The sequence below is a fragment of the Aulonocara stuartgranti genome (genome assembly GCF_965226115.1).
Source record: "Aulonocara stuartgranti genome assembly, chromosome: 16".
Lineage (NCBI taxonomy): Eukaryota > Metazoa > Chordata > Actinopteri > Cichliformes > Cichlidae > Aulonocara > Aulonocara stuartgranti.
Window position 1 is genome coordinate 20,133,496 of NC_138952.1, and position 14,450 is coordinate 20,147,945.

Here is a 14,450-nt window from a genome sequence, read left to right on the forward strand (position 1 = left end):
TTCTCATATTTTAAATAGTACATAGCAGAAATATTAAGCAACCTAACTAATAGGGTTGCCAACTCCCAGCAAAACAAAAATAGGGAACCACCCCCCACCCTCTGCCTCGTGATGCTTAATCGACGTAAACAACTTTAATTTAATGCACATGTTTAAAAAAAATGCACAGAAATCAATTATTTTTCCACAATAATTGAATAGATTCAACATCTTTCTTCAACAGAATTGCAGACTGCACAGATGGTATCTTCCCAAAGGAAAAAGTACTATAGCTTACTAGAGTATGTTCAACTTAATAGTTACTATATACAGTAATGGACTTCTATACATTTTACATCAGATTAAAACTTTGGGTGTAAGATTCAGATAATTATTTATTAAAAGCTCAACATTTTAAATGAGAATAAGAAAGAAAAGTATGTCTTTGTGCCCCCCCCCCCTTTTCCCTGTTAATGCCGTATCGGCCCCCCTGGCTAAACTTTGCTAGATCCGCCCCTGCACAGTTACCAGCCATCAGCTGCATAGAAAAAGATCCTGGTGTAAAAAGTAATATTAAATAATAATAATATTAAATAAATTCTAACAACAGCTTATCAAGCATAAACATGCTGCTGTTGTTCAGCTGCTGGTGCAAAGTGGGCCAAAAACAAACAAGAGAGACAGACTCGCGACAGAAAAGCCGATCAGCCAATCATTGATCAGTTTCATGACTGAAGTAGCGACAGGAGAAGGAGGGAGAGAGAAGAGGCAGTCGCAACATATATCGGCTGTTAAGCTTAACGTGGGAATGCTTTACAAACATTCAGAGATGAACTTACACACTTGCTTAAGTTCTCTCTGGGATAATTTTCTCGGAGATGAAATGCCGATTTGGCAGCACGTAGCGAGGCTCCAAATGTTCAACCAGACCGCCGACAGGTCTCGCATGCCACAGCCGCTCTATCACGTGACGCATACTGCTCCGACGTGCTAAGGTTATGAGCTGAGTTACGCCATGTCGCAAGTTTTGTGAGGCGCTTTCGTGATATTTAATGGATCGATTTCATTTTTTATTTCTCTCCGATATCCGATCCAGTAATTTAGGTTGATACCGATACGTAATATCGGATTGGTCCATCTCTATTGGATATACCAAATAAAATCTCAAACCATTATTAATACCTGTTATTGCAGCTTTTGTTTAGATGACACTACTAACCAAAATATGGGAAAGTCTGATGTTCTCTGAAAAATATCCCATATCCACAGTTCTATCACAAATGGGCAATTCCCACCCATAAGTAAGCTCAAACTATGCAGAAATTCCAGTTTTTAATGGAATTTGTTGTGTTATTGCCTCCCTAAGGAGAGAAATAAACTTTAAAACTCAAATATTGGATGTCTTAACAAGAAAACTGGTAAAAACATTAATGCTTCCTTCAGAAAAAAAACTGTATTCGTGCTGATGGTGATTCTCTGACTTCGCAGATACAGTTTTATTGTCTCATTACTTCAGTTTACCTAAGACATTATGACCACATGCTTGATAAACTAACAACACCGGTTTCCACAAGCCGTGGCTGTTTTGTGTGTTTAGTGCCTCTGTGGAAGCACATAAACCTAAACAACTAAATGAAATGAGGGCTCAGCTGAAGAGTCTTGTTGAAACAGAAAGCAATAGATTAGAAAAGGTGATTGAGTAAGCAAAGGACCAGACAGGCATGGAGGAGGAGCATACACAGTGATCTATGTGGACAGGCCTGTAATTGAAGGGAGGAAAGGACCTTAGCCTAGATGAGTATCTACCACTCGAGCAGCTCAACACCCACGTTTCCAGAAAGGCAGAGGGGAAGCGAGAACAAGGCCCCTAGATGGACGACAAAAGTCTACGAGGATGAGAGAGAGAGGGGTGGAGGTAACGTAGAGACAGATGCTGGACATATATGTGTGATGTTGGTTCCTCAGAGCTCTGACACAGGTGGGAGGAAGACAAAGAGAGAGAGGATGTGAAAGTAAGACAGAGACAGTGACAGATATAGGGAGAAAGGAGATCAACATGTTGAGACAGAGCCCTGGAGACACAGCCACCAGAGAAGCAGAGAATTATGGGAGTGCAAATTAAATTACACCGGAAGGGACAGTCAGGTCTGGACCTGCAGGAAACACTGCTCATGGGGCTCTTTCTGTGTGTGTGTGTGTGTGTGTGTGTGTGTGTGTGTGTGTGTGTGTGTGTGTGTGTGTGTGTGTGTGTGCGCGCGCACACGCACCGATGTTTATGTAAACAAATAGAGTTTGGCTGTTTATGAATGTTTCATGTTCTTTTGTCTCTCTAGAAAAACAAATCTTATTCTCAACGTCTCAGTGACACAACCTGATTAAAGCTTATGTACGTGCGCATGTGCACATGTACGGTTGTTAAGTAACCAGATACATTCAACATTAAAAGGTTTGAAAAACATAAATGGGTTAAGGAATAAAAGCAACACAAGAATAGGCAGCGGGTGGGCAAAGGACACACACACAACACATACACAAATATACATTAAACATTTATGTACACAGTGAAATAGCTGTGCTGCCTCCTCAATTATGTTGTATGTCATACATGAAATCCCGATTCGTCACTTTAAATGCAGGTTATGCTCATTTTTGTCTGTGCAGACAGATACTGTAGCAAAAAAATAATAATAATTTCATGCTACATGCTCCGATGAAGATCATACATAGACAGCCCACACACAAGTATTGAATTTTTGAGTGAATTTATTGCAGTGCTTGATTTTTTTCCATTGTAAGTGCCTTAAACAGCTTTCTTGTGTTGTGGTGTCATTGGGGTTTTTTTTCGCGCATATTCATAAGTAAGTTCAGCTTTCTGAAGAAGCAGAAAGAATATGGGCTCAAAATGTGGTCATAAATATTTTGTACTTGTAAATCAGGATTTGTATGTGTAAAAAAAATTTGTGCGTGAGTAAAAAAGATTTGTGTGTGGACTTAGCCAAAAAAAAAACCCTGCAAGTTACAAGTACGAATTTTGACCCTATTTTTCTTCCTTTCATCTGATTGGTCAATGTCATGTCAATCACAAATGTAACAATCCAATCAGAGAACAGATGGGTTTGGCTGTCGGAGGTGCGTTTTTTTGAACTGCAGGTCCTTGAAGGGTAGCAGCTAGGTCCCCTAACTTTCAGTAGCTGTTGAAAGGGTAAAGTTGTGGTATATCAGTGGTTAGAAATACCATTATTACTTTAGGATTAGTTTAACACAAAGTCAGGGCTGACCCGGGACCATTGCTGTGAGTCACAGCAACTGCTAACTAAAAGCAAAGGATCCAGAATTTGTTGCGCTGGCTGCTGGGCTCTGTGGGTTTTTGCAGCAGCTCTACCTGTACTAGATGCACCTGCTCCTTGTCTTTTCTATCTCTGACTTTATGTCCTCTACAAGAGTTTCTGCTTTTTTTGCTAGTTCTTCAAATGTTCAATAAAAACATCTATGCTAATTCATAACGAAGAAAGCTTTGTAATGAAGACTGTCATTTCCAAAACTCTGCCCGCCCCCACACACGGTCCACAGCACTGTTGAAAAGGCTGTGGAAGTCCCTGTATTAAACACGTAGAGCTGTGACACAAAAATCACCAAACTCGGACGACCACAGACTGTTTTCCTTCGTGGTGATGAAGGAAAACGCTGGGTTGGCATGTAAAAAGGCATTTATTCCCTTCAAAGACCTGCAGTTCAAAAAAACGCACCTCCGACAGCCAAACCCATCTGTTCTCTGATTGGATTGTTACATTTGTGATTGACATGACATTGACCAATCAGATGAAAGGAAGAAAAATAGGGTCAAAATTCGTACTTGTAACTTGCAGGGTTTTTTTTGGCTAAGTCCACACACAAATCTTTTTTACTCACGCACAAATCTTTTTTACACATACAAATCCTGATTTACAAGTACAAAATATTTATGACCACATTTTGAGCCCATAAAAGAAGCTTTTTGTGGAACCTGAGCAGAGAGGATAGCCCTGTACACTTCATGAATTCATCCTGCTACTTCTCTCATCAATAAACTCTAGTGCCCTAGCCATACTGTAAATGTCCATGCCATAACATTGCCTCCACCATGTTTGACAGATGATGTGGAATGATTCGGCTCATTTCTCGCCTTCTCCATAATCTTATTTTCCCATCCTTCTGGTGAAAGTTCGCCTCGGTTTCATCTATCCAAAGAATTTTCTTCAGACCTTTGCAGCCACTTTTTTGTTTTCTGTGAAAATCTAATTTGCCACTCCTGCTCTCAAGTGTAACCAGTGGAGTGTGGGGCCTCCCTGCTGCTGCGGAGTCGGGGCGGTCTGCTTCTCTCCACCCCAGGGAAAAGGGTAACACAATCTGGGTCTGGGTGCAGTTTCTCCCTCCAGGAGCAAGGGTACCTAGACCCGGGGCTTAGAGTACGCTTGGGGAGTGTGATTGTGTGTACAGTGTCTAGTTATGTTTGTCTCCACGTTGGGTGAGTGCTGAGTAATTGCATATGAGAGCATGAGGGTGGGAATGGATGTTTGTATCTGTGTGTGCCTGTTTGTTTGTGTCCATATGTCAGGTTGGGTATCAGACGCCACCTCTCTGGGGACATCTCAGGCCCTTCATGGTATGGAGGCCTATCTCCCCCCACCACTCCCCCTGCCAGTGGCAGACGCCCTTAGACATCGGGGCGTTGGTGGTTCTTTGAGTCCGGGGATGGGCGTCCAGGTACCCACCGGCTCACTCCTGGTGGCTGCTTGTTGGGGCCTGGAGCCTGGGGCTCGCTCTGGCTCCTTCGGGGGTAGGGTGCCCCCGGCCTCTCGGCCTGGGGCTCGGTCACTCTGGCACAGCTGGCTGCCAGCAAAGCTCACGGGCACGTCACTGCAACCCCCCTGGCTTCTGCTCCGCGGCTGCTGACCGCCACCTCATCTGGGGCTATCCTCAGCTCTTTCCGGGATAGTGGCGCGGCTGCCCCTCTGTTGGTCTTCCTTGGTCTCCTTTGCTCTTGGGGCCTCTGGATGTCTGGAGTCTTGATCTCCTCCATACCTGCGTCATGCCCTGGAGGACGGGGCTGTAGCTCCCCACACCCTCTAGCAGATCATTACATGAAGGAACATTTTAAATACAAGCGCGCTCACAGGTGTACACACGGGTGCTGACACACACAAACTACACCCTTTTTGGCTGCTACCTCAAAGCACACTGTGCGCTGTCGATCTTACGTGCTGCACAATAATGTTTAATATTTAGTATTTACTGTTATATTCACATAGATCATCACGATGATGTTGTTTATTATATTGCTCTCTTTTTCGTTGCTTGTTTTCTCTTTTTTCTTTCTCAACAGATGATCCAGGTGATTGATATATGTACTTTTTGTCTGTTTGTTTTGTTGGTTTTTGGTTTTTGCCCTTTATCACTGTTCCTCTTCCCCGCTCTTTTTCTTTCCCTCTTTCTTTCTCCCTTTTCTTTTCCCCAGTCAAGTCTGTCCCGTGTTCAGCAAATGAAAATAAAATAAACAATAAAAGGAAAGGTGAATCAAATAGACCAATACAGCAAGGCTGGGATGGTCCATTTGGTAAAGTAAATCCGTTGGGCATCTTTCTTCGCCTTTAGACAACAATTCTGATGGCAAAAGAACCAAATGGGACAAGCAAAAAAAAAAAAGTGTAAAGTGTAACCAGTGGTTTGCATTTTGTTGTAGACTCTCCATCCATGAAGACATCCTTTGATTGATTGTCTCTTGATGATATGTCTTCCCCCTTGAGAATCTTCTTCACTTGAATAGATGTGAAGCTGTTTTTTTCTGTTTTTTTAACCATTAAAAAATTTCTGTCATCATGCACTTTAATCAATTTGGCCATTCCTAATGATGGCCCTCTTCAGTTCTACTGACACCTCTTTGGGTCTCATATTTAAAGTTATAGTGAAAAGATTTAAAATACAAAATCGACTTCAGTCATAAAATAGCAAGGGAAAAGGTTGCCTCAACTCACCGTGAAACTGCTTATCAGTTAATTATCCAATTACTTTTGAGCACACAAAATTGGGGAACTAGTTATACAAATTTCTGTAATTCTTAAACCATTTACAGCGAAAGCCCCTTGAATTAAAGCTGAAAGTCCGCATTCAATCACATATTGACTGTTTTATTTCAAATCAAATGTGGTGGTGTACAAAACTACAAGTAAACTACAAAAAAATGATGTCTTTGTCCAAACAATAATGGAGCTAACTATCATTTTTCTGCTTTGATACGTTTCATTTCATGTTGCCAGTCTTTCACTTCAGTTTGAGTATTTGAAAAGAAAAGAAAAGAAAAGAAAAGAAAAGAAAAGAAAAGTATAGCACTTTCTAAGACTGACATATAATCCTCAGAAATTACTTGTCAAAGTTGGAACATAATATATCCACCGTAGCTGCTGATGAGGATTCAGCCATCATCTATTTTATTGTTTATATCTGTGCTACAGTCACATGTCGTCAGATTTGGGAGAAAAAAGCAGCCTCAGACGTCGCTCAGGTTTAAATAACATTAAAGCAGGATAATGATGACTTTCACCTGGGGCTGCTAATTTAGCAAATTAGTTGGGTTTTATAGAGACGTTCACGACGCAGACTCTGAGTGTTACCTTAGTCAAAGACAACATCTCATACTGACATTGTAATGCCAATCTGCTATCTATTAATATCGCCAGGGCCATTTTTTCCTTTTAAAAAGGTCGTTTTTAAACAACATGTTACATAAAGAAGGTTTTAATTTTTAAAACAAATGTTAATAAATATTGGCTCTTTAATTGGCAAATACACAATTGTTGCACTAATGAGTATTTATAAGATTTACCAGACAAAGTATTACCAACCTTGTCTTTTTAATAGAAGATATTTATAACTTAGATCAATAAGAGGGGCATTTCTAAATGTCAGCACATGAAAAATACTTTTTGCCTCTGTATTCTTTTTTATTTTTAGCACTGACACTGGAGGACTGACCATGCACCAGTCTGTTCTGACTCACAGATACTAAACTAACACAAATACCTCTAAATTCTTTTGCAAATATCTCTCTTAGCTTCACCATGTAAAGTTGAGTTATACTCTAATGTTGACCTTGTGAAATATAATACATGTTTTTTTCTGTTGCTACACATGTACGTACTAGGGGTGCAACGATATTCGTATCGATATTGAACCGTTCGATACAGTGCTTTCGGTTCGGTACGCATATGTATCGAACAATACAACATTTGTAATTTATTTTATCAACTTTCCTTCTGACGATGCTGTCTGTGTTGAGCGCTCAGTGAATCTGCGGTCGACTACTCCGCCTAGGCTGCACTGTCGAGCGCAGATCCACTGAGCGCTCAACACAGACAGCATAGTCAGAAGGAAGAGCGCAGGGCAAGCTAGCAAGACAGAAGTTAAGCTCTCCTTGCAACATGGACCTCCCCCACCCTCATTCAGATCTGGCGTTTGGAATTATTTTGGTTTTCATGTGACGTATGACCCTGAAGGTAAGCGAGTCATGGACTAAAGTAAAACAGTATGTTGGATGTGCCATGCAATGCTCAATTACATGGGTGGGAACTAGTGTGTTAGCGCAGTTAGCTCGTTAACGTGTTGGCCGTCTAGCCCCATGCACGGGGCGATCGGCGGTAGCTCGTTAACGGAGATTTGCCGTGTTGTGGCATTAAGGTCATTTCAATGAGATTAACCTGAAAGCACTAGTGGGAACACAACGAATATGACTGCACATTTACGCCGACATCATCCTAGTGCAAAGACAAAAACAACAACTTTAGCCGAGTCATTTAGACAGCTGTTAGCACGTGATTCTCCTTATGCTGCTGAGAATATAGCCCAGAAGAAGCGGATAGTATAGCTTTTATTTTGGAAAGAGCCATTTCTCTGTAATAAACTCTCTTTTCCAAAGATGAGTGATTCCTCAATCAGATACAGGGATTGCAATATCGCTAGCCCGACGTCCTGGGGCTAGCGATTTTTTCAGTCGGGCTATTGTAGGAAGGAAAAATATATGTCAATGCTTTTGCATTCTTTCAGAAATGTAGCTGGGTAATTATGTCATTGGCATCGGTGAGCCGCTGTCAATATGTGACATATTGAAATCGCGTTTGAATTTGCGCTTGTTTTTTTGCGCTTGTTTTTTTGCTTTCACTTTGCAATCGTGCGAACGGTGTATAGAGAGCGACAGCACTGATCTGTGAGTGATGATAATTTGTGCACCAATTCCTCTGACATCGTCTTATTAATCGTTAGCTTACTATGCAAACATGACAAGTGAAATCTCCCGCAGCTTAAACATGTGAGAGGTTGATCGCGCAGAGAATCGCTGAGCTTATGTGAGTGCGTGTGTAAAAGCAGCAGGATATATATTTTAGTTCTGCTGAGCCAAATAAGACAGGTCAGGGTGAAGAAGTGACAGCCAAAGAAAAGCTTACCACAAAACGGAGAAGTTATGACAAATCAGACTATAAGGCAAAAAGAAAGTGCAGCTTTATGGTTTCATGGACAAAAGAATTTCTGTGGCTGCAATATGACGAGCTAAATAACCAGGGCTGCACATACTGTAAGTGGTCCGCAGGTGCGCATTCGCTGTCAAAATAAAAAACACGCACAAGGGTTAGGGTTAAATTTAAAAACTGTACTTTTGAGTTAAAATATATATTTATAATTTTAATAAATGACAAACTAAAAAGGCATGAACATTTTTTTTGTATCGAAAAAATATCGAACCGTGACACCAAAGTATCGAACCGAACCGAACCGTGAATTTTGTGTATCGTTGCACCCCTAGTACGTACTGCAGCTAAATTGATGACAGGCCACTGTTAAGTTTGCTCATGATTAGCCGGCTAGTTATGAACGTATATGTATATTGATATTGTTCCAGTTATGATATTTCTCCATCTTCAAGCCAGTTATCTTTCTGTTACCTCCTGCAAATTTACCTTTCAACCTTACATCACTGATTCTATGATATTGCCATTCTTTCATCTACTTAACTTGCACAGCACTGACAACGCACACATCAAGCACTTACAAACACTTTGTGTTAAAATGTCAATTCACTAAGTGTTAAGTCTTTGCAGGATTGGGAGACCTGGGTAGACAGAAATAAGACAGATAAGTATGAATAGTAATAATTATTGTTTCAAGCTGCCTAAAGTCTTTTTATTGTCCAGCAGAGTGATTCTTCAAGGAACTGTAGCTTGTGATGCAGGCCCGGGGTACTGTGCTTTCACAAAGGTCACTGAAGCAGATTAGCAATTCAAATTGGGATAAAGGGGCTAAAAGGCTGCTGTAGCCCTGCCTGAGTCTTATTACATTAGCAAAGAGTAGGAGTGCAAAGGCACACTCCTGATTAGATGACATAATAAGGAAGAAGCTTGAAGATATCAGAGCAAGTACATAGTATCATGCACTTACTGTACATACTGTACCTATGCATCCACACACTCTTTGACAAACATTACTCACAATATGCTATTTACATACTACAGAGTACGATTTTATTGTGGTGGTTTATCACTGGTATAGTTCCACTAACTATTCCTGTTTACACGCATGGATTATAAGCACAGCCAGCATTCTGGCCATCTGCCCTCGTACAACATCCATCTTGCACAAATGAGCTTGGGTTGCAGAAGAATTGTGACAGCAGTTTGAATGCAAGATTTCCTGCTTTTCAAGGTTAATTTCCCCACCTTTGTTATAGTTCTGTTGTAGTGATTGTGCAGCCTGCCTGGCATTAGACACATTTGACGATGACTGCTGTTACAATTTTTCAAAACTTCAGTGTTCAGCATGAGAAAATTGCTCAGACTGTGCTTCATGAAACACACACAGAAATACACACAGAAACAAGCTACAAATACAGTGCCTGTAGGCTAATGGTGCATGCACTGTACCCTCTACCAGATACAGTACAAGCAAGGCTAACATCATAAATCCCTTCTGTCCTTGTCAAGCCTTCCTCTCACATCTTCAGTGTCATTTACCATATTCTATACTTTCAACACTGCTGGTTCTCAATCCAGCTCATGAAAGACCCAACAGTAAATAATTAATATTTCTCAGGGGTGTTAGCCGAACATGAAGGTGTTCAGTTTTGGATTGACTTGACAGAGACTGGATATATCCTATCCCAAGAGTCCAAGAAATTAGTTTGGCAATGGTCTATGTGACATTACAGCTAACTACATAGTCAAAATAAATACAATCGCTGAAGAAAATGGATACATCCTGTGAAAGGCCTTTGTTTTGTTTCAGCACCATGGACAGTGAACACAGCCTCATGCACAGCTGATGCAGAGACAATCCTCTGCAACAGTCCAGTGCACAACAAATGAAACAGGTTGAAGTGTAATTTAACCGATGTGTCCTCAGCTCGTTTTTCATTGTTCAACACGGCTGCCTTGGATACCAAAGCTAACACAAGGCAAAGTGTCTGTGTGTGCAGACGATTATACAGACCTCGATATACTCTGCTGTTTACTTGCACAACCCGGATGCAAGTCAAACGCCTGAGATACGTGCTCTGGGGCTGCACATATTGGGACAACAAGTAAACTGGGGACAATGCAAAGCCTGGATTAGGTACAGAAATCACTGGAGTGCTATTAACAATATTGAAACGAGCACCACTCAGAGGCCCTCCCTTCTATTCACAGAGCTGTGTTACAAGTGTGAACCTTTGTCCAAATGTCAAATCGTCACTGCCCCAGCCTTAGGAAGCCTTTAACAGGGCAGGAGTGGTAGAGAAGGAGAAACTAGGAGGATTGATGGAGAATGATTGACTGCAGCAGTGTCTGTGGAGCTGTGCTCTAGTCCCCCCCCAATGCTGTTTCATGATGAACAGCTGACAGGCCAAGAGATGCTGTGGAGACACGTAACCTAACGGTAATATGACCTCTGAAAAATAAATACCAATATACTGACAGATATGCTCAACGGTTGCCATGACTACTGTGAACCCACCCCCTTAAATTCACTGTGTGTGTGTGTGTGTGTGTGTGTGTGTGTGCGTGTGTGTGTGTGTGTGTGTGTGTGTGTGTGTGTGTGTGTGTGTGTGTGTGTGTGTGTGACATAGCCGGGCCTCGTCAGTCCTACCTTGCACTCCTCCATGCACGTCCTAACCGAGTATGCATCTGTCTCGTATTTCTGAACCAGCAGTTCAAACTCGTGGTATCTGTCCTCCGCCTCCTGGTCAAGACGCTGATAAGCCTGGACACACTCACGGCATCCCAGCACATCCACCCCAGTGGCCATATCCAGGGTGCAGTTCATATCGTACAGACTCGTAAACCCGTAAAACAAATCCAAAAGTGAGTAGGAATTACAAAAAGAAAGGTACAAATCGCTCAGATTCACGTACGCCAACTGTGTCCCGTTTTCCCCTCTACCAGAGAGGCCCCGGCACACGGTCTCCGCGTCCGTGAAAGTAAAGCAGTCTTTGGACAGGCTGTCGGGGTGACAGGTGTCCATTCGCCACAGAGGTTTGGTAGAATTCCCTAGAAAAATAACATCTTGCTCTCTGGCGAGACGCTGGGGGTCAGGTGATGTTTGGATGTGGTGTCGGTAGTTTGGGTACTCGCCCATGTCGCCCGACCGCTTGTCTCGGGTTCGCGTCAGTTTTGCCTCGGCACAGAACCACAAGTGATCAGAGAGGAGGACGGTGATGAAGAGCAGAGAGGCCAGCGACAGTCGCCATCTCTGGGCCCTCTCCGACTCGGTAAATGGCTTCTCGTTCTCTCGGGGTGCAAACCAGTATTTTAAGCCTTCGTCATGCTGCCGACGCATCCAAGCACCCCTGGTCATATTTTAGGAAAGTGCTGCCCTGGCCGACTCCACCGCGGGGGCTGCTCTGCCACAATACTCATTGACTTGTTGGGGGATGGACTCCGGTTGGTTCTCCTCTGTATATCGGTGGGGTGCCGTGCCTCCGCCGGTCCAGGGCGCTCCACTATCGCGCCCGCAGCACTCGGAGCTATTCCGATCCAATTAGCGAGCCCGCACAGATTAAGCCTCGCGCTGCCGCATCCCGGTTCTCCATGGCTCTCCGGGGGGAAACGGCGTCCTCTTTGACCGCATGCCCTCCTCTCCCTACCGTCTCTCCCCGGGGTTGTTCTTTCGGCGGGGGTGCAGGGAGACCAGCTGTTGCGAGCCTCTCGGTGCTGATGCTGCGCGTCTGCCGCCGTTCGCTTTGCAGATTCACTTAAAGGAGAGCAACGAGCCCGTTTGATGCAGGCAGGCTAGTTTCTCTGTCCCGTACCTGGGCGAAAAACCTAGAATCCTTTCTCCTGTTGGCCATTGTCATCTTGGACCGCGGTTAAGTTGCCGCCATGTTCGTCTTGAAACACTTTTTCGGAGAGCTGGGTCTGTTTGCGTCATCTCCATCGTTGCGATAGCTCCATCGTTGCGCAGTGGCGGAGCAGCTTATTACCTATATGCACACCACATACGCTCGCTCGCGCGCTCACACGCACACACCCAAGCGCGCGGAGGGTGAGGAAGAGACCACAGGCACAGAAGGGTAGTTGGTGTTGTTTTGGCTATCTGTTCAGGTCTTCGTGAGTAACAGTCGCCAAATATTGTCCCGGCGGGGAGCAAAAACAAAGAGTCGTGGCGACATCTTTCTTTTGGTGCAGGATAGACGCGTTTCTTTCACATTGAGAAGCATTCATTTAAGCGGTCGCGTTCACTGTTTGCATATAATCATTAAGATTCATTTATCCCGTCCGTTTCACAGGCCAGGTAAGTTGTGCTGTAAGCCGAACCACAAGCTGAAAATAAAAAGTGTCAAAGTAAAGAAAAGCTTTGAGCAGATTTCAGAAAATTAGTCATGCTTGACTCGCTGAGGTAGAAAGCAGCTGAACAAGCAGCAGGTCTGTGCTTGCAGGATTTACAATACTGTTTGTTCCCTTCTATCGGGTCCCGTCCTGCGTTGTGTTTGACCGGTGGGTTTCCAACAAGCACATGGCTTGCAGTGCAGCTTTATATGCAATGGCCCTGCGTGTGTGACAGACAAGAAAAGCGAGAGGGATGGAGAAATAGATGGTAGTTGCTCTTAAGGGCGCGGAAAGTAAATTACAGTATTTATCCTCATCCTTAAAGCTACTAATCATTGTCAGCGTGTATGGCTTGGAGTGCTACCAGAGAGAAAAGAGTGTTGCTAAATGTTAATGGGCTACATATAGTGAAGAAGACAAGATATGATTACCTGATTAATTTGTGCTCGGAGGCCAGGCGGGAGGCAGCTTATTGTACAATTTGTTGTTGAAGGGGAGAAAGTTCTTTCAGTCCAATTAGTTTTAGTGCAGCGAGCCTCCCTTTGCCAGAAAATATGAAAAGAAAATGTGAAATAATTCTGGGAATTAAATCACAATTTTCCTTATTGTTGGAAAACTTCCAGCAACCTTAATTCAGCCTCACAGACAGCTCTCCACTGTCCTCTCTGTACCATTAAATAGGCTCATTAAAACTGCTACCAACACAATGAAAAGATGTGATTATTCCTCTGTGTGTGTATGTGTGTGGTGGTTTAAGCTTCTAAAAAAATCACCTGAACTTATCACATAATAAAACTGTATCTGACAAGGTGCTTTTGTTCAACAACCCCACGAGGATCAAGGCAGTAGTAAAAGCTGCTTCTGTCATGTTGTCAGTAACACAGTTATTTGATTTATTACCAAAATGTCACACACTGAGTTTCAATTTGCTTTATGTTTCTGAACCCCTGTTTGTGTGAGTCACATTAAGATGTAATGCCAGCTAAAGTTCAATTTTCAGGGCCCAGAGTTGACTCATTAGCTAGAAATTTAAACCACACATAGTGATTTGCCAAACATCTGTTGTATCATAGTTAATTGAAAGCCCGTTCATCACTCACTGCACTCACGTATTACTGCATGGGCCTGTGATGTTCATTGTGGGGGATAGATGTCCTAATTTGGCTGGGATTGTCTCTACCCTTGCATAATTTTATGCTCTGTCTTTGACCCTAACTGTGTACTGTGTCTCTCTGTGTACAGTGTATAGTACCATAGTACTGTGCAAAAGTCTTGAGTGGCCCCTTGTTTCTTTCTATTTTGTAATGAACATGGGAAGCAAGAGTAGTGATTTACTGAAATGTGCAAACATACATGGAAATTCAGTATATAAGCCAAAAAGAAGAGTTTGCACAATTCCAATGAGCTTGACAGTCACCATTTTTGATGACCACCTTCATTCTTCAACACAGCCTGAGCACTGTTAGACAAGTTTTCTTGAAATCTCTTTAAGTAGTCATCAGGAATAGTTCTCCAGGCGTCTTGAAGGACATTCAAAGCTCTACTTTGGATGTTGGCTGCCTTTTGTTCAGTTCTCTGTCAAGATTATCCCACACTGCCTAAATAATGTTAATGTCCAGGCTCCGGGGGTGGGGGAGCTGTTGCCAA

The 14,450-nt window shown here is 42.9% G+C and overlaps 1 protein-coding gene across 1 annotated transcript in view; it reads right to left on the minus strand.

Moving 5' to 3' along the window:
• The window catches only part of nalf1b (NALCN channel auxiliary factor 1b), a 113,627-nt gene extending 100,192 nt beyond the window's left edge, over nt 1–13,435 (minus strand). Inside the window, exon 1 of the mRNA XM_082509478.1 lies at nt 11,125–13,435. Within this exon, the coding sequence (XP_082365604.1) occupies nt 11,125–11,832 (708 nt within the window). The 5' untranslated portion in view covers nt 11,833–13,435. The remainder of the gene's footprint in view (nt 1–11,124) is intronic.
• Nucleotides 13,436–14,450: the final 1,015 nt, after the last annotated feature.